The sequence below is a fragment of the Carassius gibelio genome, chromosome A14 (genome assembly GCF_023724105.1).
Source record: "Carassius gibelio isolate Cgi1373 ecotype wild population from Czech Republic chromosome A14, carGib1.2-hapl.c, whole genome shotgun sequence".
Lineage (NCBI taxonomy): Eukaryota > Metazoa > Chordata > Actinopteri > Cypriniformes > Cyprinidae > Carassius > Carassius gibelio.
In genome coordinates this window covers 15,065,196-15,091,636 of record NC_068384.1, presented here as the reverse complement: position 1 = coordinate 15,091,636, position 26,441 = coordinate 15,065,196, and the positions used below count along the sequence as shown (strand labels likewise).

Sequence of the window (26,441 nt, the reverse complement as noted above, 5' to 3'; positions counted from 1 at the left end):
ACACACAAGACAAGAGGAGGAACAAGAACACAAATGCATTTTACAAAAAACATTAAATATATGATTTAAAAAATGTTTTGTCCGTTTTTTTTTTTTTTTTTTACAAAAGTGGTGAAGCGTTGCACCCTGCTTTGAAAAAAAAAAAAAAGTGTCCTGGTCATGTCCGGATGTTTATTTATTTTATTTTTTTTGTCATAGACATTTTAGTTTTTACAAAAAAAAAAAAGTGTTATCCCTTTTATTTTTCATTCTTTTTACAATATCTAAAAGGTATTAAGACATCAAATGTGTTGACATAGATATTTGATACTATTATTCTGGCCTAACTCACCAAAGATATCCCGAAACGAACTTTATAAATACATACAAAAAAAGCACAATAAGAAGTTCAACATGTCTGGTACCTAAATGTGATTAAAACTGCAGAAAGCATTCCTGGCTTAAATCTACCTATCCACACACCTGGAACTATACTGGAACTACAGAAACGGTATGAGTAAAAATGACTGACATTTAAAATCCTGACGAACACTAAATTACAGTCTGGGATCATTTTGTGTTTGTTTGTGCATCATTGTGTTCTCATTTGATGGTTTAAAACAAAAGAGAAAGGAAATAAAATCAGCTTGATGCCAAAAACCAAAGACACTGCATTTCATAATTAGGAATGAATCCATTCGGAATGGACTTGTGAGCCGTCACAGTCCCAGCTGGATGAGTGGCATCTCTCTTCTCACAGTGGAAACAGGACGGACACACAGTATGAAACGAATGGTCTACAGACAACATCAGCCATGCAAAGAAGCCCCTTCAGTCGTGGATGTATCAAAACCTCGGCCTCTCGTTCACATTGCGATAATATCCAGCTTTTATGCGTCCTGTTCGAAATGCCGGTATAGTGAATCTCCAAAGATGAAGTCATAGAGGGCAAAACAAACACATCTATTGACATTTCAGGACATGGGACATTTTCAGGCCAGGTTTACTTCTTTTTTTTTTCTGTTAGCAATCCAGGTGTAGATGTTCTTTTCGGGCAGCTCCTCATAGGACTGGTGAAGTTCAATAAGAGAGTGTCAGACAGATTTGGTGAGCCAGTGAGTTTGTTGTGGGCTCTATGAAGCCTTAGAGGAAGATCAGGTTCCTCTTCACATGGGAGGGACTATCAGACCGGCCATAGCTGGAAGAGATAAAAAACAAGAAGTCAGTCGACAATAAAAGAGATGGTGCAAACAACACATGATCTATCTGAACCATAAAATGACAATTTTCAATACTGCAGCTCATTCCACAGTCGGTCTGGACTGAGGAATATTTTTAGAGAATGGGTGTAGTTAAGCAAAGACTTCTACAATTTAGTGTTTTAAGGTTAAGTGTTCCTTCTAGAACTAGATTGCAGCATCTTCAGACAGATTTTGGGTTCAAAACATGCAAATAACACGGGAAATGATCATATTTTATTAATAATTTTTAATGACAAAATCTGGTAATTTTAATACTATTTTACACTAATTTGCCCCAACATCACCACCTGCATGGAAATCAGATGAATTTGAATTTATTATTTATTGAAATGCAACTATTATTATCATCATTATTATTATTATTATTAATAAGTCTTATAAGTAGAAATTTTGGATCCTTGTTGACCTAAAACATGTACACTAGTTTTCTTTGTCACATGCTCCTTCAGAAATCATTTTAATATACTGATTTGGTGATCAAGAGACATTCCTATTATTACTATGTTGAGGAGTTTGAATTTTTATTTAGGGAATTCTGATATTATTTCAAACTGATTTGCCCCAACAGACATCACCACCAGTGTGAAAAACAGCATTTTCACTCTTTATTTACTTAAAATGTATTTTAGTTTTTTTTTTTTTTTTTTTTTTTTGCAGCAAAAACAACAAACAACATGTCTTATAAGTAGAAAGTTATGGATCAACTTTGTCCTCAAAAATTTAGTGCCCTTCTTTTGTGACTCATTGTGAAATAGGGTCTTGTTTCCTGATTGGCTCAGAGGCAGGAGAGGGGTGGGGTGCTCACCCTGTAGACTGCTCCCATTGGTGCTGGTGCAGGTGGGGGGCGGGGAAGTCTGTGGCCGGACGACAGGCGCGAAGGCGCTCTTCTGTTTGACTGCAGAGATCATATGGACAGGAGAGAATGAGAAAGGGCCCGCAGACAGATAGATGGAAGTAGGGATGCATGAAGAAGAGGAGGAGGAGGAGGCATGATGCTCCAATAGAGGACTGGTGGGGGTGACTGAAACAGACACACACACACACACACACACAGAGACACACACACCCGCACGCACACAAAGATGACAGTTATGAGATGGGTCATGCCGATTGTTAGAAGGTTAATTGGAGTGGAAGGGCCATGGCAGAGTGAGGCATTATGGGAATGAAACTGTGTGCTACCTGAATGGCAAAGTTGATCCATAACTTAGAACTCTTGAGGATTTGTGTCAATATAGTCCACATTTGACTGCCAAATAACACTTTTGCTGAAGCATCAACAAATAAAACCCCTTTCGTATTGACACACAAATACGTAAAGCATGCCTGGAGATGATAGTACCATGACATCTAATATGCAGTCATCTGAACGCTTCGAGAAAAAGACAGGTAATAAAAACCACTGTACACTAGCCAACAATCTTGGCACTGAATCTTGAGCAGAAACCTTGAGCTTTCTCACCAATTTGGCAAAAGCCACAATTAATTTTCTTCAATGAAATTCCAATCGAAAACGCTTGCCAATTGTTTCCCATTTTTGTAATGAATGGAAAGCAATCCTGCCATGAAACAGCTTTGCACGAAGCCCGGCCTGCCAAACAAGTGGCAATCACACAAAATACAGCTGCTATATATTGAATATATGAACAGTCCTGAGTATATAAACCTCATTTGTAATTGTCAGGCCATTAGCATTGTGACCCCCCCCCCCCCCCCCAAAACAGTAGCAGCAGACGTATCCACAGGAAAGTGCAGACAGAAAGCTCACTATCCTGACCGCAGTGAGAAAGCGAGCATGTGACGGAGCGAGATGCATGGAGAAGTCGTTACAGTGTTAGACATGAAAGGAGATGAATAAATATGAGTGTTTGTGGAGTTAGTTCATATGGAGATGTTAACGTACTGTACATGGAACAGCAGACAGACAATAACCTTTTCCTCAAAGAACACGAATAGACAAACAAGCAACCTTAGCATTTCAGATGCAACACCTTAGCAAGTTGCGACCAAATATGACTATTGTGATACTCAAAATCACAAATATTTGATTTTAGCTGGTTAAATCCGACAAATCAGAATCCAAAACATGCCGTGAAGAGTTAACAACCCTGCTGAAATTACTAGTATGTAGTATCTAATATTTCTAAGCTGGTTTGTAGCTAATCAATCAGTCTACACTCTTTAAAATAAAGGTTCTTTATCTGTATCTATGGTTCCATGAAAGGTTAAAACCTTTCCATTCCACAAAAGGTCCTTTATTATGGAAAAATGTTCTTCAGATTATTTAAATGGTCTTCACACTATCAAGAATTATCAAGAAAATAACTGTTAATTGGAAGACTATTTGGGGAGCCCAAAATGGTAGTTCTACAGTCTAAAAAGTTTCCAAAAGGGGAGCATCACAGTAATGCCAAAGAAGAACCATATTTGGTTCCCCCCAAAAAATATTTTGCCGGATAAACTACTCAAGAAGCCCATTATGCTGGTCTTTTCAGCAGAAATGTCAGGATCTGTTAGCTTATCAACAGAACACTCACTTGCGTAAGGAGAGTTGGCGGCGGATCCATTGAGGAAGCTCGGGGATCCAGGGACGCCCAGGTTGGTCATCCCGGCTCCGTATCCATTCATGGTGGAGGTGATGGTGTTGTAGTTGGATTGCTGGGGTGTGGAGCTCGACACGTACCCACGAGGAGACACGCTGTTTGAGTTACGAGAGTAGCCTGGAGTATAAGACAGGTTAAGACGACAGGTTAACGAGGACACTTGTGGATTGAAGATCAAATATAAACCATGTTTAAGCACTGGGATTTATTATGAGTTTGCTCATTAAGACGCTTCATGTGATTTGTAGATGTTGCGGTTGGACTAATGTGTGTCTGTGACATGCTGGGTTTGTGTTTCTAGTGGGTGGGATTCCTTGGTAAGTGTGAGAACATTTTAAAGATGTCTGGCTGCTGTTAAGAAAACACCCATTACAGCAGTCAAACAACGTTGTCTATGTTCCCACAAGCAGTGTGTGTGTGTGTGTGTGTGTGTGTACTGGGGGTTTTGGACTCTTTTCACCTGGCAGACAATAAGACAGACAGGACCTGGACTATACTGAGAAACATGGATATCGCAGAGACTTGAGAGTGGACTCTTTAACCAGTAGCAACCAATACAAAATGTAGCAACCACCAAAAACCAAAAACAACCCAGCAATAACCCTGCATAACAATGGCCTGTTAGTCATCACAACATACATGCAAGCATGGTGGTATGTTTTGAACAGACATTTCTAAAGGAAGCATCATATTCTTGATTCTTTTCCTTTTTTTCCTGTTCTATTCACAGTCAGCCAAAACTAAACAGGAAGAGAAGAGAGACAGAGAGCTTCGAATACCATTTGGCATCCATCTATGTCCACACTCTGGGCCTTAAGCCTACTTCTCGTATCAAACAGTTGAGAAAGAAAGTCAGAGAGAGTATGAGGAAGAAGAGAAAATATTGATTTAAGAAATGCTGGTTAATCTGAGAACTTCCCTAAATAAGCTGTGCTCCTATATGGTTTGATTAGCTGCAGGAAAGAGTTGGTGTTTGCAACTTAATTAGAACTTAATAATTAATAATTAGTTTGATGGATGAACGAGTGGAGCAGCAGGCTGACCGAATTTAATCCTGCTGAAGTTTCACTGCATACAAGCATGAAGTATGAAATGCAATATTTTTATAATGGCTAACGGCCCTTTCCCATAACCTCATGGATTCCTGTAGGTGCTCCTTTCCTGCGTGAATGAGGAAAACAGACGAGAAGAAAACGGGATGAGTGCTAGCAGGAGAGAAAGCAGAGGGTGACAAGGGAGAAAGAGTTCCCCTTTCTTCCTATGTGTGTCTCTCTCTCTCTCTCTCTGATATAAGGAGAGTGATCTGTTCGTCTCACATCCATTCCCACTTCCTGTGTGTGAGTGTCAGAGCCGGTGGGTGAAGAGAAACATGCTGCGATATTAAAAACATACTTGCATGGAAATGCTCACACTCAGGGTATGAAACACACATACTCAAGTACAAAGGAAATGTCTATTCTATTTAGTGATGCTAATGGTGTGTAAATTACATAATTAAGACGTTTCAAGTGACTTTTTACAGATTTTAGCTTAATTTTAAGCAACATTAAGAATACAAGGTTCAGCTTTAGCAGTCAGCTCATGTTACAATATTTTTACAATTTAAAATAACATTTTCTATTTGAATATATTTTAAAATGAAATGTATTACTGCAATAGCAAAGTTGCGGGCTGTGCTTATAAACTGTGTTTGAAGTTGCAAATAGTGTGTTTCATTCTTGTGGCGCTGTCATCCTGAGTCTCTCAGCACGTTCACAGCCAGTGCCGCTCACACTTCTCTCAGGAGTGACAGGGAGTGTGTACACACACAGACACACTCTGATGAATGTGTCATTTCTATGGGCAGGTGAGTGTGAGTGGCAGCTTTGAGTGCTGTGGGTGACAGGCTTGCCAAAACACAGCCGTGCAATCATCATGTACAGTGCTGCTGGTCCAGGGCTGTGGGTGGGTGTGAAGCTCACCAAACGACAGATGACAAGGTCCAGACTAGGACTGACAGACCATGTGACTGAACTTAAGTGTTGAGGTTGTCGAGCAGCAGATTTTCGGGAAGTCATGTTTCAATCAAACCCAGTCAAACACTTTGTAGGGCTGTCAATGCCATGCATTAGTGTGATTATTTCGAAGGAAAATAGTGTGATAAGAAAATTAACACAATTAATCGTGCCCCTTGATCTGTATGTAAATGAAGTAACACCTTTAATCGAGTTTTGATTGTAAAATGGTTTGCTGTGAACTTTAAGCCAGTGATAGGCTTCATGTTCAATGACATAAAACAAACAATATACTGACTTATATTAAATATTGATATATGCTATAAATATTGATATAATATTATTGATAAAAATATATTTCATAATTTTTTAATTTCTTGACAGCCATACATGCAAGTGTTTGAATATGTGATTTGGGACTCACAGCACACACTGACCTTGGTCTCCCTGTGAGGCCTCAGAGATGTTGACGGCGAGCTGGCTGCTGAAAGAGTTAACTCCCATCATGCCCGAGTGAGCGCCGGAGCCTGTCAGCGAGGGCAACTGGTTATGGCTCCGCGGCACGCTGTACAACGCCTCCGTCAAGTCTGCAGCACGCTTTAAAATGATATCCTGACCAATTCAGAGAGAGAGAGAGAGAGAGAGAGAGATGATACACAGTGGTTCTCAATGGGTTCTGATTCAAGATTACATGAAAGAAAATAATGGTTAAATAATTTTAATTAATAATATTATTATTTATTAATCCAAGAATATTTAAACATTAGATATAGTTCTAATAAGATTATATATATAGTATAATCCTATTTATATTACAATAATTATAAAATAAAATAATTTAATTTTCCCATATATAAATATGAAGCTGTTTAAAAATATATGTCGTTAAAAATGTAATGTTCTTATTATGTTACTCTATTCAAATTGTATTTACATAATAGTTATTACAAATTTTTAAATATTTTTGATTGTGCTTGTGTGTGTGTGTGTGTGTGTTCTGGTGTTTATGGTTTATGAGGACACAAATGTGAATAATGACATGGGTACTATGACGTTTATTACGATACTTCCTGTGTCCCCGTAAACCAAAAGGCTTAAATAACATACTAAATTGTGTTTTTTTTTTTTTTTTTATTCAAAAACTTCCAGTAGTTTCCTATGAGGCATATGTTTAGGTCTAGGGTGATAGAAAACAGAGTTTGTAAAATATAAAAACCATTATTCACTTGCAAGGAAGTATGTGTGTGTATACTGTAAAGTAAATATATAGCCTACACACACACACACATATGTATTATATATATATATATATATATATATATATATATATATATATATATATATATATATATATATATATATATATATATATATATAAAATGAAAGAAACTTGAACATTATCAGCTGGCTAGATGAGTGATTTTCATACCTGATTGTTATGAGGCATTCCATACAGCGCCTCCACCAGATCTGCAGCTCTTTTCAGAAGAACCTCCTAATAACACACACACACACACACACACAAACACAGTTTAGTCCTACACTCCACCTCTGGTCCTGTAAATCGACATGGTTTGCTTCTCAAACTGCACAACACATTCATTAAAAAAACTTGAGGCAAACCATAAAACAGAATCATTATATTAAATGATTAAATCAGTTCCAAAGTTGTTTCCTATATACTGTATAAGCAAGCCGTGTTCAAAAACGAGAAGCTAAACGTGATGAGGTGGATAGAAAAAGAAGCTGTCGGAATCTCATTTACACCAACCTGTCACACACACACAAACCACACAGAACACACACTCAACCTGTGCCAAATCACACAAGCAGTGATCCAGGGCTGGGATCCTTTCAGACTGTACACATATGCTCCACTGTCATTCTTCACACAGCTTTTTTTCCTGTAGTGTTCCTGTGTAAGTCACACATCTCCACTGGCCCACAGACTCTCACTCTGGTCTTATTAAGAGTACTGAAACTAAAACAGGACATAAGCATCTTTCAATGGCTTCTTGTGCATACTTATTTTCCATCTGCCTCATCTGTACTGAATTAAAGTCTTCACACTTCCTTTCCACTTCATATGGAAGCATCAAATCATCACTCTTGCCCAACACTTTTTTTTCATCTATTTAACTTTTTACAATAATTTCTGTCATTTCTACTCAAGGTTTTTATGATACACATGATTGCAAAGAAATAATGAATATATACATGTCTTGTCCCGCTGAAAAAAATTCTGTTGCTCAGAAATACATAACCATTGAAAGTTTGTGGGTGGTAATTTTTTTGAATAAACAGTAATATGTGGAATAATGTTGCTATTCAAAAATAACTGTTTTCTATTATAATATATTTTAAAATGTATTTTTTTTCCTATAAATGACAAAGCTGAATTTTCAGCATCATTACGCCAGTCTTCAAATAAAATAAACTTATTCTAATATGCTGATATTGTGCTCAGAAAATATTTTATTCTAACAGTAGTGCTGCTTAATATATTAATGAAAACTGTAATACTTTTTTCTTAGTAATTTTTTGATGCATAACATTTTTTAAATAACAGCATTTATTTTAATTTATATATATATATATATATATATATATATATATATATATATATATATATATATATATATATATTTATCACTTTTGATCAATTGAAAATTGAAAAACAGAAAATTTAAATTATGTTCTTTCACAAAAGAACAATTTTAAGAACATTTTTTTTTTTATATAGCACATATGGACCTTGTGTTTTATCATTTGTTTTTCTGCTTTGAAAGCTTAAGAGATGGTCACCATCTACTTTTATTGTAAAGAAGAGTGCCACTCAAACATTCTGCTAAACATCTGTTTTTGTGTCCCACAGAAGAAAGAAAGTCATAAAAGTATAAAATGACAAGCCTAGTATACACTGTAGATAAATGTAGATATGTAGATCCTGTATGATCAGGCTTAAGAGGAGGCTTGCCCTCTCTCTCGCTTTCTCTCTCTCACACACACACACACACACACAACACACTGTTCAGAGACAGACAGAGAGGTGTGGAGGTGATACAGAGGAAGCCAGAGCTGGTATTATGGCAACCTCTACTGGAGCTCCCTGGGGTATTACACTGAAACCTAACCCCCCACCCCCCACACTCACATAAACACATACACACTTCACATGACTGTATGAGAAGAGAACGGAAAACAAAGAGAGAGACAGATAAAAGTATAGAGTAAACACAGAAAAAGAGAAAAGATTGAACTACAGATGCAGTTCATAAAATCAGAAGAAAAAAAAACAGGTTGGCAGAGAGCAGGACAAAGAGAGGAAATGGCAGAGTAATTGTAAATCTCATGACGAGAGGTAAAAGTGAGAGATGCAGACAGAAAACAGCGCTGAAAGATGAGCAAAAGGGGAAAGGTTGGAAGAAAACAGAGGAAAAAAGACTCGAGGGATGAAGAGAAGACAGAAGAAGACAAAGTGAGGGAAATGTGCACAAATAAATTGGAAACAAGTGAGTTGGTGAGTATGTTGGGAGGAGAGAGAGAAAGAGTGAGAGAGAGTGAGAGAGAGAGAGAGAGAGAGAGAGAGAGAGAGAGAGAGAGAGAGAGAGAGAGAGAGAGAGAGAGAGAGAGGAAGTTCTAGAAGTTTTTCTCCCTCAAGTGTTGCCAGGTAAGAGGCAGCTGGGGTTGCTGGCAAACCTGTCATTACTGTACTGTGAGAACAACAGTCTGTACACACACTCACGATACAAATATTATGCTAATTTTACATTATGCATAATGAAATAAAAAAACGTAAATATTGCTTAAGCTTGTTTGTTATATTTGTAACCCTCAAATACTGTGTCGAAACCCCTGCCCCTCACCCCACACACACAAAAACCTAATATTTATTGACAAATATCAGTACATTCCAAAGGTATAAAATCGTGTAAAATACATGCAGCTTTATAATGGTGGTGTTCCAGTTAATTAGTGTGAATGTAGATTTTTACATTTAGTAACTTGTTATTATATACAGTATACTGTAAATAGCAGGAAAAGAAAACTCATTTTAAACTAAATAAGTTAAATTTAAAATTAAATGTATGCATTTAGCAGAAATTTTATCCAAAGCGACTTACAGTGCATTCAGGCTAATAAATAAATAAAATCTTAAAGTAAATCTCACTTTTCAGTTAATTGTTGTTGATTTTATCTACAGACTTCCCAAAAAAGGGTCAAAAATAATATTAACGACAATTTAAATAATAAGTAAACACATATAAGTAAAAATTAAGTAAATCTTATTATTATTTTGTGCATTGTTGTTAAATCTAAACTTTCCGGAACTTAAAAAAAAAAAAAATCTCAAATTAGAATGCCATGGAAGGTTCATTTATTTCAGTAATTCAACTCAAATTGCGAAACTTGTGTATTAAATAAATTCAATGCACACAGACTGAAGTAGTTTAAGTCTTTGGTTCTTTTAATTGTGATGATTTTGGTTCACATTTAACAAAAACCCACCAGTTAACTATCTCAACAAATTAGAATATGGTGACGTGCCAATCAGCTAATCAACTCAAAACACCTGCAAAGGTTTTCTGAGGCTTCAAAATGGTCTCTCAGTTTGATTCACTCACTGCAATCATGGGGAAGACTGCTGACAGTCCAGAAGACAATCATTGACACCCTTCACAAGTTAGGGTAAGCCACAAACATTCATCGAAAGTTGAGTAGAATGAAAAAGGGTGGAAGAAAAAGATGCACAACCAACCGAGAGAATCGCAGCCTTATGAGGATTGTCAAGCAAAATCGATTCAAGAATTTGAGTGAACTTCACAAGGACTGGACTGAGGCTGGAGTCAAGGCGTCATGAGCCACCACACACAGATGTGTCAATGAATCTGCTGATCCACAGACAACATCAGAGGCATCTTACCTGGGCTAAGCAGAAGAAGAACTGGACTGTTACCCAGTGGTCCAAAGTCCTCTTTTCAGATGAGAGCAAGTTTTGTATTTCATTTGGAAACCAAGGTCCTAGAGTTTGGAGGAAGGGTGGAGAAGGTCATAGCCCAAGTTGCCTGAAGTCCAGTGTTAAGTTTCCATAGTCTGTGATGATTTGGGGATGATTTGCAATGTCATCTGCTGGTGTTGGTCCATTGTGTTTTTTTTTTTAAAAACAAAGTCACTGCTCCCATTTACCAAGAAATTTTGGAGCACTTCACGCTTCCTTATGCTGATCAGCATTTGTAGAGGCTGATTTAATTTTCCATCAGGATTTGGCACCTGCCCACACTGCCAAAAGCCCCAAAAGTTGGTTAAATGACTATGGTGTCGGTGTGCTTTACTGGCCAGCAAACTCACCAGACCTGAACCCCAGAGAGAATCTGTGGGGTATTGTCAAGAGGAAAAGAAGAAACAAGAGACAAAAAAATGCAGATGAGCTGAAGGTCACTGTCAAAGAAACCTGGGCCTCCAAACCAATTCAGCAGTGCCACAAACTGATCACCTCCATGCCATGCAGTATTGAGGCAGTAATTACAGCAAAATGGGCCCCTACCAAGTATTGAGTGCATGTACAGCAATTTAACATACCTTCCAGAACAACAACAATGCACACACACACAAAAAAATTTTTATTTGTTGAGATAATGAATTGGTGGGTTTTAGATAAATGTGAGCCAAAATCATCACAGTTAAAATAACTAAAGACTTAAACTACTTCAGTCTATGTGCATTGAATTTATTTTATACACGAGTTTCACAATTTGAGTTGAATTACTGAAATAAATTAACTTTTCCACAACATTCTAACTTATTTGAGATGCACCTGTATTTAATTAAACCTAATTTAATATAAATAAAAAACTAAAATAATTGAATAATATTAATTATAACCATATTATTAATTATATAAACTCTAAACTATAATTTAAACTAACCTTAAAATAAAGCTTTAATAATTTTAGAGCTGAATAAAGACATTATTTAATCTCTTTATAAACCATTTAATCTTTCGGAAGTTACAAAAAAAAAAGAAGTGATTTTTCTAGGGTACTTGTAGACATTTTTTCCCCAAAGAAACAAATTCAAACACACACAAATGGACCTAAAATACACTGCATACCTTAACACATGCAGAAATGTAAAACCCATGCTGGAACATAAGCTCTCGGGTTTCTCACATCTATGCCATGCAAAAATAAGCAGGGCCTGCATCTGTGAAGTGCAGCTCTTAGTGACTGTTTTATGCCTGGCCACGAGGCCCTGAAACTGAACACTTTCTGGCTGAGTTTCTGAACACACTGTGTGGAAACTGTTACATTTACGAGGAAGAACAACAGTGGCCTTCAGATCAAGCAGAGAGGCAGAAACAGACTCAGGAAACCACTGAATATTGTGATATTCCTTTGGAGTTTAGCTTTAAGAGCTCATCTGGGACTGTGTTGCGTGGTAGTGCACAACATGCACACACGCAAGAGAGGATTGGGGGGCATATGGAAATGGGGGGCACTAAGCTTCCTACTCATCCCTTATTGACTTGCATTTCCCACGACAAAATATGACCTTAGAACTAACAGTCCTCCCCCAGCCAATCATCAACGAGCAGTAACGATCCTCACAGATGGCTCAAGTCAATGACAAACATGGGGCGAGAGAGAGAGAGAGAGAATGTCCCTGTTACAGATGAGACCTTGTGCTCTGTTGTTCCTGCATTATCCAATCTAATGTATTTATCCAACCTTTACATTAGTTACAGTGTAATGAGTTGGGACTCTATTTGTAAAAACAAAATACAAAAACATTAAAAGGATATAATTAGAACAGAACATAAACAAGAGAGCACCTTGAAACTCACGTAAAGCAAGACTCAACAGCATCATTACTGTACATTTTCCATAATAAAGAAGTATTTACTCACTTTAATCCAGGGTTATTAAAGTTGACTAAAACTAAAATTAAAACCATTAAAAAAAACTTGTTACTTGAAATATAATAAACGTTAACCGATATGAACAATCTAGAACATATTAACATACAGTATAGAACAATCTATACAACAAGAACTACTAATATATATATATATATATATATATATATATATATATATATATATATATATATATATATATATATATTCACTGTAAGTACTAACAATAACAAACACACAAAAAAAATCTTTAAAATGAATACTACACAATACTAAATCTTTAAAATGAAAATGAAAAAAAAAAAAACTAATTCAAAATATTAATAACAACAATAACGAATTTAAATAATAATAAAAAAAACACTGATCAAAACTATTATCGCACTAAATCATTACAAATGGAAATATTAGAACAATTTTACAGTTGATCCCCTTAGCTTGAATCGCTTGAATTTTAAAAAGTCACTTTGCATTGAAGCATCTGCCAAAAAAACTTTAATAATCAAATAATATAATAAAAAAATAATAAGAAATAATACCAAAATAAGTGCCATGCATCATATTTAAGTGATTTCTGGACTGTATCATTTATCGTTTTTGTTGCACTGTAAAATGGTTTGCCAGACAAACACACACACACAGTAAAAACATTAAACCCCAAAATATTATTTCACATAGCAAACTCAACCAGTTTATATAAAGTTATAGAAAAAAAAATTAAGGTAACAAACAAACAAACAAAATACTTTTTATTATGAATTATTATTATTATTATTATTTTTTGGCATAACTGTTATCACACCCAGTTTTATGCATTATTTACTGTACAGTGTGTGTATATTTATGCTTTTCTTTAAGTGTATGTGCACCTGTTCATAAAGAATTTCTATTTATTGTTTTAATGTACGTCTGTTGTCTCTCTCCTATGGTTTTCCTGTCTGTATTTCTTTATTATACATGCCAGTACCCCTTCCCCTTGTCTGCCCATCTGTACGTGTCTCCAAGGTTTGTTCTCCCCTGCTCTCGTGACTGATGCTGTCCAGGTATGGGGCTCTTGTTCCAGTCTGCCTCCCCGCTGCAGTTCCCTGTGTCCTGCCCCAGTCATCCAACCTGTCCCTCGTTCAGCAGCGCTATGCTATCCACACCCAGTGGGCAATCTGTCACTAGCACATCCTTGGCACTGGCAGCACACCCCTCTCTCTCTCTCTTCTTTTTCATACCCTGTTTCTCCTTTGCTCTCCTCTCCTGTCCTGTCCTGTCTTCCCCCTGGCCACGGCTCAGTTCATTAATCTCCATTATAAAACACAAGTTAGTTAATGTCTCTGATGCTCGCTGGCTACGATACCCTGCCACGGGCCCTTTGGCACAACATGAACGCACACACAAGCACTTACGTAAAACACACACACACAAACACACACACACACACACGCACACACACACTTGCTTTAGCTATTCATGTTGACACACTAACAAATACAACAATGTATGTTCTGAGTTTGAAATATGAACTTTAATTTGATAGATACATTTTTAAAGGTCAAGTATGACTAACTGGTTTAGTGCCAGATCTGATCAAACCAGAAGTATAAACTTAATTTATCAATATTTGCCTGGTGGACAATAAAGTAAAAAAAAAAGTCCCATAGACTTGAGCAACCACCTAACCACACCAACCCAGAACACTCTCCACTGCAAAGATTCTACACACTTTTCCTATGAGAAATGTAATTTTTTTTTATACTGCAGCAGCTAAAATTTATATTAATAATAATGCTTATTAATGTAAATAATAATTAGTATTAGTAAAAAAAGATTTTTGCAAGACTGTCTTAATGTTTTTATTTAAAATAAAATTAAATAATACTGATAATAACAAAATATACTTATTTTAGATTCATAGCATTGTATTCCTTATTTAAAGAAAAAAAAAGAATAAATATAATGTAAAGCTAAAATATTTTGTTAGCCTGTATAATATATATATATATATATATATATATATATATATATATATATATATATATATATATATATATAAGAATGTGAGGTATGAAGAAAAACGACTAGGCAAGAGAGAGAGGTATGAAATAACTTCAAACAGCCACAAGGTAAATAAACTTCACAGTTTTGCTCAGTGGACTTAGCTTTACTTCATTATTTATGTGGCGTCTATAAAACGACCTGCGGCTACTTTACACACGTACCCCTCACACGTCTCTACAAACAATTTCACATCACGCTTTCTCTGCCCAAACAAAAAGTCCAGCGCGTTCCCTCTCAAATTAAGTGTGCCAGCACAATTCAGCACTGCGTTCCCTGCAGTCAAGCTGCACTATAACCTCAATATCACTTGGAGGCTCAATACTCACTCTGTTGAACCCCTAATGAAATGCAATCAATGATTGATAAGGTGGCAGTTGCCCTCAAGTAGACCTGCTGATGATTACAGCCGGACAGCCCGAGCACCTGACCTCGCTCTGGGCTCCAGAGGTGTGCCACCTGGCCCTGGGAGAGACTGGCGCTGGGCCTTTTGTCTTATTAGCTGACTGTTGAGGTGTAAAGATCTGCCGCCTGCCAGGCATACAATTAGTCATCCTGTGATCTTTATTACTCTAGAGTGGTGGACTTTCTTTGCAAAGCCCAAACTTGACACCCTCTCTTCCTCACCCGGGAGCCCTAGGCAATGCTGGGGATCAGGTGATGGGACCGTACAGAGGGTCCCTTGCGTCACAGGTTAAGGACAAGGCAGGAGTCGCTCTTGTGCTACCAAGAAGACTGTGAGCGAACCTCTGCAGGGTCAGCGATCGAAGGAATTGTCCCACTTTGTGATTTCTGGTTCCTCCTTTTACTCTTCCTTGCAGCTTCGTAAGACCCCCTTGATATGAAAAATCTTTTTTCTATATGGTTGTCTATATGGTTTTTAGGACACTAAATAGTACAGTGGGGTCAACTTGAAAAAAACTATTTTTTAGTATCCTATGAGCAATTATATGCACAGTTGCATTTCATTATTTGCATTTTGCATTGTTCTTAGCATTGGCATCATCTGAGATTTATGAAATATAAAAAGTTCTTTGTGGAAAACTGGTCTGTAAAACTCTTTTTCGGTTCTAATTGGAACCTTTATTTTTAAGAGACAGGCCAGAAAGCGTTTGGACTCTACGAGAGATTCGTTTCGGGGAGGCATGTGAGCGGCTCCCTCCCCTGAGAGGTGTCCTGGATGAGCTGGATTCATGTCTGCATGTTAATCTCTTCACTCTACCTGCCAAAAGGCAAGGAGCATGTGTTACTGCACATTGAGATGCTGTGTTCCTCTCCTTTTCCTTTTCGCAGACCTCCACAGCACAGCATCACAGCATGAAACCATCTCAACACTCCCGGCCCCCCGCTGTCTGTGTGTGTGTGTGAAATGTATGTGGGTGAATGGGTCACGAGGAGTCGCTCAGATGCGCTACAGTTCATTCAGCACAGGTAACAAGGTGAGTCTGTTTGACTCTAGATTGGCCTGGCTCTCGACTCTCTAGCCCTGAAGGCTGTCTCCTGACAAGCCTGTTTCTATCTTCCTCCTATCTTTTCTCCCTCACGTTTTCCCCTTGCTTTCTTTCCAGGGGCTCAATTATGGGAGGATGGTTCTCAAGCGCCCGGTGAGAGCAGATCAGCTGACCTGGGAGAGCAAGCCATCCGACAGGTCCCCTAACAATGATAAATCACATACACACACTGAGCCTGGTGAACAGAGGTCCACCACACATGCATACATGTACAACATTACAACAGCAACCTGCCACTTGCACACACACACATTAAAGCTTATTGTGCTAATAAAGAGCAACTGATGAAGTCAAATGTGCTAATATGACAAGGCAAAGGAAGTCAATAATCTACTTCCTCTTAAAAAGGGAACATACTAGAATGAACAGGAAAGAATGAAAAGGAAGATGGGGCTAGCTGTCACAAGGACAACATCTGGATGAAAACTGAACAAGGTTTTTGAGTGAAAAATCCAGCTGCACAAATGTATATTTTCTTTATCACTATCTTTTTCTGTTGGTTTCAAACATATAAAACACTCTTTATTTTAAATTAGAATTTAGAATTTTATTCTATGAACTAAAAATAAAATGAGCCTGCACGTGTATTTTATGCTCTAATCTTTTTATTGACCAAAATACTGGCTGTTTTGTTACATTTTACATTTTCATACATTTTTTTTTTTTTTGCGGTTTAATTTTAGATAATCAATTTGCTGTTTATCTCATATAGTATAGTATAGTATATATATTTTACCTCACATAGTTTAATGTCTGCTAATCAAATTCTTTTAACTCACCCCCCTTATAGTGTTACAATATGCCTTACCATTGGTGCATGTTGTCACAAAAGATCAATGTGTGCAAAAAAGTTGTTAAAGTTCAGTAGCATTTTAGTATCAAGATTTGCATCCGTTGAGAAACTGACTAAACACACTCAAGTACAAACTGTGACGACTCGCTCCAGTCTCCCATGTCTGCTTTGTCCAGGGCTTTTTGGGAGCTGCCACATGAACATAAAGTGCATATTCTCACTGACTGAGCAGAAAGTGCATTTCCAAATATTTCATCATGCAAATAGGAACTGTCCAGTACATAGACCCCACTTCTCAGTTTATAAAACACGCCATAATCCAGGCGTCCGTTAGAGTGGATCTCACAGGTCGTTAACCTTACAGTAACCTGGGAGCTTTTTTGTGAACGTCTCTCCCAAATGCCAGAGTAACACAGCTGCCTGCAGGACAGAGCAGCGTCCTGAATCACATCCATATTCCTGATCTATCTGGATGGAGAGGTGTGTGCTCACGGCCAAACCCGGGACTGGAAATGAAATTATAGATAAACCTGATACATGCCTGGCCCCAGCAAAGGTCGTCAGACAAACACAGCTGGGTTTCTAAATGCTGGGGCCATCACTGGCACACACACTGCAGATCTGATCAAGGATTTGGAAGGAGTCAAGTATATGCTAAAACACAGCCAATCAGCACATGTGTGTGTGTGTAATAATATATATTTCTATGTCTATAAAATATATGCACAGACCAACATTTTTATTTATTTATTTACTTATTTGCATGCTCAATTACTTATTCATTCACTTAGTTATTTATTTACCCACTTACTGCTTTATGTATATACTTGGTTATTTATTTATAGGACTGTTAGAAAACTGAGGCACCAGGAACTGAAAAAAGATGGCCTGAAAAAAAACCTGTCTACATTCTTATTGAGTTTTCCTCCTGAATGTATAAGTATATAAGAGGTGATAGCTGGCGGTCTCCCTTTGCCACATATCCCAGCATCAAAGCGGTCAGAAAATGTATGCTCACTATTAGTATCAATTTACAAATAAACTGCTTTTTTGGTGACTGGATCTCAGATGTCAGATTTTGATAAATGGTTTCAATTTGGCAGCTGTTTTAGAGTGTCAGTCCGCATCAGATCTGATCCCCTCCTACACCAGCGCCCTGCCCAAAAGAATCTCTCTCACTTAGCTTCCTGCCTTTTTAGGGGAAAATAATCTTTTCATACTAACCAGGGAGCAAACTGCCCAGGGCACCTGATGGTACATTGAGTTTTTGTGTGCACACGTGTGTTTTGTGTATATATACATATATATTCACACAGTCTGCACCCATTGCATGTCAGCTTTGTTCTTTGATTTGTTGCTTGTTGCTGCCCCAAAGCTGCAATGTGCCACCAGCATGCATAACAGCGCCAATCTAACCTCCATCTCACCCTCTCAAAGCCAGCATCACACAAACAGTTGTTTTTTCATTCACAAGCTAGTGCGAGCTGCTCTTCTACTCTATCTAACAGAAGACCCTCAGGCTTTCAGAATCAAGGTTTGCTACACAGACATAAGAAAACACTTGTCTTTTTTTGGCAAGACTGGAGATGCAATGCCAAATCTGAGGATTAAATATTCAACACCCATTTAACGAATGCTTTACAACTATTTTCAAATTTATGTCAAGCATTTCTCTCAAATGCAGGAGAGCCTGTGTAAATCCAAAGCATGGCCAGGGGAAACAAAATCTGTGATTTTGATAGAGCGGAAAAATATGCAGCGAAAGCATTTTCTGCCAGCCACACTTACCTTAGGTAACCTCTCCGGGTCTCCAGGGTGACGAGGGATGACCTTTTGTAGCCTCTGGAAGCCGTAGTCTATGGTGGGTTCGTTTAGAGCTGTGGGAGAAAATGAAAATCAGAAGTTTATTTAATTTAACTGACTGCAGTTTTCTCAGAAAGAGGCCATTATGTCATCTTGTCCATTTCCCAGAGTTCTCTGCCATGATGTCCCAGAGTTCAGCGGAGCTATCAGCATGTGTCCATGTACGTTTCTCCCTATGTGACCCTGGACCACAAAACCAGTCTTAAGTCGTTGGGGTATATTTGCAGCAATAGCCAAAAAAACATTGTATCGATTTTTCATTTATGCCAAAAATCATCAGGATATTAAGTAAAGGTCATGTTCCATGAAGATTTTTTTTTGTAAATTTCCTTCCAAAAATAAATCAAAACCTAAATGTTGATAAGTAATATGCATTTCTATTTCATTTGGACAACTTTAAAGGTGATTTAGATTTTTTTGCACTCAGATTCCAGATATTCAAATTCAAGTTTTATATCGGCCAAATATTGTCCTATCAAACCATACAGCTTCTTTATTCAGCTTTCAGATGATGTATAAATCTCAGTTTCGAGTAATTGACCCTTATGACTGGTTTTGTAGTCCAGGGTCACATATTTGTTTATGCTGATCCCTTTGGCATCAATCAAGGATTACCCCTGTGTGAATTTGTTTTATGAAGTGTTTAGTGAAGCCCTATGGCCTTCCTGTCCTTCTTTACACTTCTTTATTTCCAAACTCTAACCTTTCCTGCCTAATTCAATTCTTTTCTTGCAGACGTTTATTTCATTCTCTCACTGCAAACAGCACCTCCGCTTAACCCCTCTTTCACATTTCTGTCACAATACGATGGCAGAAAGAAAAACCCGGAAAGCAGTTAGGAAAGATATTTCTCCATAATCAAGCCCATTAATCATAAAAGGTTGTCAAATTTGACTTTGGGGACAATTTGTCAGCCTTCTTGCCATTCCGCTTTTGTCACTGTTGCCTCTTGTATTCCGTAAGGATGATTGACAGTCCAAATGCTAGCGAGCAGAATACCTAGTTTGCAGTAATATGCATAAATGATACTTTCATGAATAAGAATAAGGTGGCTGTGCAGGAGCAGGGGTCTCTTTTCAAAGGGCCCAGTACCGTTTGTCGTGCGCGGCAAATAGATGTTATTACCATTATAACAATATTTGTTTTCTTTCCTCGGGAATGGGTCTCAGCGAGACGCTAAATCAAATTTGTTTGAGCTGGTTTCACGGCGAGGAGGAGAATAGAGCTAGCGGAGTGACAGCGGTTGCTGAGGAGGCGGTGTGTGGGGGTCTTTGTGACTCAATGACCCTGTGAAAGTGAGGGACCAGTCTCTCAGGACGCTCTGAGAAAGGCTCTGTGGAAATGATCACGTTCCCTCTTCAAGTCGGGAGAACTGCGGTTTGATCAAACGGCAGTGTGATTAGACTCAGAAAGCGATCTATGTGCCGTTGTTTTGTTGTGTCATTTTTGGACACAAAAAAAAAAATGCTATGCGATAATCACCGCCATCTAGATATAAGGTGTCAGGAAAAAAGAGTGTAAGACAGAAGGAGAGATAATGAAAAAAATAAATAAATGAGAAAAAATGGAATGTAACGAAGGAAGGAGCGAACAAAAGAAAGGAAGGAAGGAAGGAAGCGAACAAACAAATTAACAAACTAATGGACAAATAAACAAACATATGAATTAATAAAAAAAAAGAAAAAACAAACACATATACAAACCAACAAAAAATACAGATGAATAAATAAGCAAAACAAAACAAAAACTCTATAGAACAAAAGAAGAAAGAAGAAATGAATGAAAGAAAGAATGAGACACGTGAACATCAGAAGTAGAGCGTTCATAAGAGCAATTTCACAAAGCAATCCCATAAAACTTGCAGTTTAATGAACCGTTGGACAGGGGACAAGAGAGGGAGGGCTTTGTCTCTCTATAACCCCCCAAGAAATTAAGCCCATTACTTCTCTTATTAAAATCCCCCTGAACTTTGACCCCAGCGCCCCATTGGCTGCCTGCAGGGCCTCTGTCCTCTCAGCCAATCAATACGACTGCCTCCCGCAGAGAAGTGGGAGTAATTGGAGAGTGTGTGCGCGCGGGCCGAACCCTGACCCCGCCTGCATTACACAGCCCATATGAAGATAGATTGCCTGATTTAGTGTAAACATATGCTGCAATTCTAGCCATCAGTGCCACTTTCTCAGTCGTAATTTGTATTGATTTTTTTTCTCCCTTCCTCTCAGCCTTCCACACGTCTTTGCTGTGCCTGACGTGCGATTGCAAAAAGGGAAAGATAATGCAGTTCGCTGAAGAGGTGGCGAGTTTATGTGTGTGTGTGTTGGAGGGGAGAATAGAGGGATGTATGTTTATTATTAATTTAATAATCTCCTTATTGCAGGCACTGTGGGGCTGCACATCTCTTTTCTCTCTCGCTCTCTTTCTCTGTTTCTCGTTTGGAGGTTATCACACACTCCACTGAGATCTACTGATGCTAAATAGAAGGTTGCTTTGGAGTGTGAGGTAACAGTGAAAGATTAACATGATTTCCTCTTTCAGCTGTCCAGTGGGACGGGACAACACAATGAGCCACCATATAGGAGACAAAAAAGCGTATCCACATATGCTTGCATAACTAGGTCTATTACTGTCAAGATTTTGATCATCAGCACTGCAGGGTCGGGTTTGAATCGTGTCCCCCATCATCATTGACACACATCAACAAAACTGTGAGCATCTGACCTCTGATATGCAGTTAACCTGCCCTGCACACCTGAGTTTGTCCTCTCATATGAGCTCGCCAGAGCTCTGACTAGCAAATTAGAGGTAGTGCGTGAAACTCTAAGATCAATTCCAGCATACCTCTCTGTTCTTATTACACGCTCTGCAGAAGTCAGAGGTCAAATAGTGCTGACTGGAAAACCACTCAACATGCACCAACTCAGGATAGCCAGATCTAATGAGGGCAATGCTTTCTAATAAAAGGGGGAGGAAAATATAAAGGAAGTGCAATTCAAACTAATTCAACACCTGTAATACCTTGTACACAACTCACAATCTAGTCAATAGAGTTTATTAAAAACACATTGTTATTAATCATGTTTTTTCCATCCATCCATCAATACATCTTTCTATCTATATCTATTTATCTGCTCATCCATCCATCCATCCATTGTTCATTAATTAATTCATTCATTCATTCATTTGTTTGTTCGTTCCTTTGTTCCATCCATCCCCCAAAAAAGTTGCAATGCTTTAAAAAAAAAAAAAATTCTAAACTTTAAAATCAGGCTTTGTCAGGCCACATTTTACAGTTTGCTTTTATATTTAGATTATCGTTTTTCATAGATAATTTTCTTTGAATTTCTTCTTTGAAATTGTCTTTCAATTTTTATTTCACTTCCTTACACTGAAATTCGAATTGCAGTGTTGTATCCTGTTTGCTACTTCAATTTAAATTCAAATTCAGGAATGTAATTGCAATTTAAAACTATTCTGAGTTCAAATGCAATTCCAATTAAGGAGCGTAACTGGAACTTAAAAACTATTCTGAATGGCACACAACCCTGCTCCACAAGCTAACACAGCGCCTAATTTCCCAGCCCAGCCACAATAACTTGTCTCCCGCCAACTGTATACGTTCAGTCTGCACTTGTTTACATCCATGCTCTCCAATGGGCTTACATTTATTTACCCTCCTCTGTTTTTCTATTTACATTCTCTTGTTCCCACTTTGCAGCAGGCCCCCCAGCTGATCATGTTTTCCATCTCCCTGATGGCGTCTGTCTTTACAACACAGGCTTTTTAGGTGCCATATCCATTCCCATGCTCTCCTCCTTAGCCTCTGTGATGCAGCGATTGTAAGCGTAGTCATGCCCCTCTAGGCCGCAATTGCAACTGCGTGTCTTCACCATTCAGAGAGAGGCTATTTCAGCAGTCTCCCTCTAACACAGACTGAACGATTTCAGATGGAGCCCTCGGCCCATCTAAAACACTTGATCAAGCCCTGCTCTGTCTGTGGGAAGCTCATTGATGGAATGAGGAATTTGATTTGGGTTCGGATTCCGATGCAACATGCCTCAATTTCTTATTTTCATGTGCTACATGATTGATATTGGAGAGAATGGCTCCAAGCGGCTCTTTCACTTGCAGATGGGAATCTCGCACTTAGATGGCCCCACTACCCTTTAGGGGGAAGACATTTACACACATGCAACAGGGCGATGAGAGAAGAAGCGATTTGTTTTCTTGTTCTAGTCTGTCGTTGCGAAGTCGCCAATCTGGCTTGTTGACAAAAGTCTGAAGGCCCCCTGTTGCGTTCCATCGATTTCCACCCATCCATCTCCTCTTTGTCCTCACGTCAAAACAGGTTGTGGCACGTGGAATCTCACTGCTGTGAAACTGCTGTAAAAATCAGAATGCACTTCTTCGCACCACTCTGAAGGGATAAATAAAGAATTGAGATTCAAAGTGCAAGTTCAAATCAATCATTACGGCCCGTTCCCCCATCCCTAACCCCTGCAACCCCCAAACACTCCTACCTCCTCCTCCCTGGATCAATCCTCATAGAAATTTCATGAACTTTAAACTGTGATTGACAGTAGAGGCAGGCGTGCAGGGTGCTTTAAAGTGGAGAGCCACCGGGGAAGATGAAGAGAAACCCACCCCAGCCTCTTCAGCCACGCAAACAACCCAGACTTGCTTGCACTAAAGACCACACACTTTTCATTATGGCTTGAACACACTTTGCTGTTATGGCAGAAATTAGGAAAGCTGAGCTAACCTCAGTTTACCCCTGTGAAACACTGCACTATGAAAAACCTTTTAGGAACAGATCATAATCAACAAATGATACTACTTTTGGTCAGCTGTTATATTAAGGGAACAAGATGTTCAGAAAGCGCATGTGCTATATCACTTCACGGGTGTCTGTCATTATGTAGATGAGAAATAAGATCAGTGGAATAAAAGAGGAGGTTGAGTATTTGATAAATTGCTGAGGGCTTTTCTCCACCAGGGGAATGTGTCGTTCCTCTACAGAGCCAAGATTTATTTCACTATCAAAGAAGTCACTTTTCTCTTAAAGAGGAGACCTGTGGAACCAATGTTGGGTAATTAGTCATTTCATGGGGGGAAACTTTAAGCTGTGACTCCAAAATAATAACAGGTTCCTCAGGTGGGGGAAGGATGGCTTTGAGGCACACTTCCTTGATGTGTCACTCAATTTAATCAAGGCACTACAGAGGCAATTACCCAGCAGACGATTAAAATATCTTGCCAGTAAGGCAAACGGATGCAAGTGGTAATCAGCAAGGCTGCGTCTCTGCTCGGTCTCCAAGGAGAGAGAAAGAGAGAGAAGGAGTAACGGAAGGAGCTCAGCGTGTTAATGTCACTTCCACTTCAGACTTTCCACACTGGAAATGTTCGCTACATTCAATTTACTGCACACAATTCCATTTATCAGAGAGTTGGTGCTGTGTAGTTATTTTAGGGCTGGGAATTGCCAACTAACTATACAAATGGACTACAAACATCATGATTAAAACATCAATACAGTTTTAATATCTCTTGGGGCTCATAGTCTGATGAACCAACATTTTGGCCATCAAAAAGTCTTTTTACCAAAAGAAAAAAAAAATCTGTTTTATGGAGTAATATTTTTTTTTTTAAATGATTCAGTATTTTAAATTATTATTTTTAAATATTGTAAAATTATAATTTAAAATAAGTTATGATGTTTCTGCTTTTCTAAGCTTTGAAATTTGACATTATATACCACATACAAGCAGATGGGTTATGGATTCCACTAAAAGGCTGTACTTCAGCTACTGTGAAAGTATCTCACCAATATATGTCATAGTCAGGATACTGCTGACAGTTCACCTCCTAGTGCGAGACTCTCGAACACATCAGCGTCCAAACTGTGAAACAACTGCACGAAATGATGACATCATGCCGGGTCCTGTTCTACGTACTCGACAGCCCCGCAGAGCTCATCCAATGGAACGTTCTGCTAATGTGTTCCATCTGCCCGTGCCGAGGATGAAAAGGCAACAAAGTGGCCCATTGTTCCGCGGCTTGGGCAACAAGTGCACTGCTCCTGGTCCCTCTCCTAGCTCTAACTATGGGAACGGTCTTTGAGAAACATCAGCCACTGCATCCACAGAGCCTTTGCCATTAAGCTTTAGTGCCAGTTTTAAAGAGCCTATGTAGTGGATGGCGCCAGAACTTCTGGGTGATGTGAGAACACGGCAAGCATGTTCAAAGACCAGCCCATGATTTTAAGCTGCATACCGGCTGGGTGCTCCCCTGGCCTCAGGCGGCAGCAATGACATAGCTAGATTGAGAAAATCTTTGTTATATGGCTTTGACATCCAATCCCACCCTTACAATGATTCCCAACATCTGTTCCAGGAGTAGGTTCCTGCATTTCCAGAAGCTTCTTAGTATCTTCCTCACATTGTTACAAACCTAAAGATATGCAGAAGAATGTTTCAAATGTTTCTGTCTGTATATGGAAATCAATGGAGTCCAAAACACAACATTGGATCCTACTTGCATTGTATGGACTTGTATTGTAGTTGTGTTCTACAGAAAAAAGATTGTCATACAGGCTTATATAGAGTAGCTCTTGGCTTTCTATTAAGTAAAACAAAAATGTATATTAAGAACATTATCCAATTAAAACTAATTAATCAATTTAATTAAATAAGTTTATTATTATTATTATTTTATATATATATATATATATATATATATATATATATATATATATATATATATATATATATATATATATATATATATATATATATAATAATTTTCAGTTTCCATTTCGGCCAATACTTTTTGAGTACATTTTCATTTTTGGGTGAATTTTTTTTTTAACAGTATAATCTGAAGTAAGCTCTAAAAGGTTTACAGTACATTCACCATTGGACAATTGTATAATTTATATACTTGTGCACTTAGAGCAACCAAAAAAGTATACACCCTTACCTTCCTAACCCTTTGGGACTATGCCAGCCTACTGCACAACCCCATGACAATCATTAACTTCACCATACAACCCCTTTTCTATAATTTACACATAAACAAACCAAAATAAGGTACTGGGAAGGGATTGATCAGTTGGTCAGAGAGGAAGTTCCCCCTGTCCCTGTCCGTTTTGTATCCCAGCACCCTGTTTAAGCAACACTGAATCTTTTAAACAAAGGGCCCCACCCAGAAATGATGCTCCAGCTCTTGTTTGCGATGCCAAAGGCTCACAGCCTGGAAGGCATCAGGCATGTTCTGACAGGCACACTGGTGCCCAGGAGAACAGCACTCTTCATTTTAACAGTCCCACACCTCCAGTATCCTCTCAGACTGTTTCTAGGATATTGTGCAATTGCTTGGAATGCATGCAGCACCGCTAAGGGAATATAAGCCCTCCCCTTTCAGGAAGTGGAGAGGATGTTTCAGATACAAGTTTTATTTCTACTGGATATTCTTGACTGAA

At 38.3% G+C, this 26,441-nt stretch overlaps 1 protein-coding gene across 5 annotated transcripts in view; it reads right to left on the bottom strand.

Annotated features, from left to right (window-relative positions):
* Positions 1-224: 224 nt before the first annotated feature.
* LOC128026968 (transcription factor COE3) overlaps positions 225-26,441 on the bottom strand; it is a 93,604-nt gene continuing 67,387 nt past the window's right edge. For 2 of the 5 annotated variants that reach the window (XM_052614271.1, XM_052614272.1), the window contains exons 11-16: positions 18,890-18,978; positions 7,268-7,333; positions 6,276-6,450; positions 3,779-3,961; positions 2,047-2,262; positions 225-1,177 (exon numbers count right to left, since the gene is read on the bottom strand). In XM_052614271.1, coding sequence (XP_052470231.1) covers positions 1,146-1,177; positions 2,047-2,262; positions 3,779-3,961; positions 6,276-6,450; positions 7,268-7,333; positions 18,890-18,978 — 761 coding nt within the window. In that variant the 3' untranslated portion in view covers positions 225-1,145. The remainder of the gene's footprint in view (positions 1,178-2,046; positions 2,263-3,778; positions 3,962-6,275; positions 6,451-7,267; positions 7,334-18,889; positions 18,979-26,441) is intronic. The other 3 variants (XM_052614274.1, XM_052614273.1, XM_052614275.1) reach the window with 2 other exon arrangements.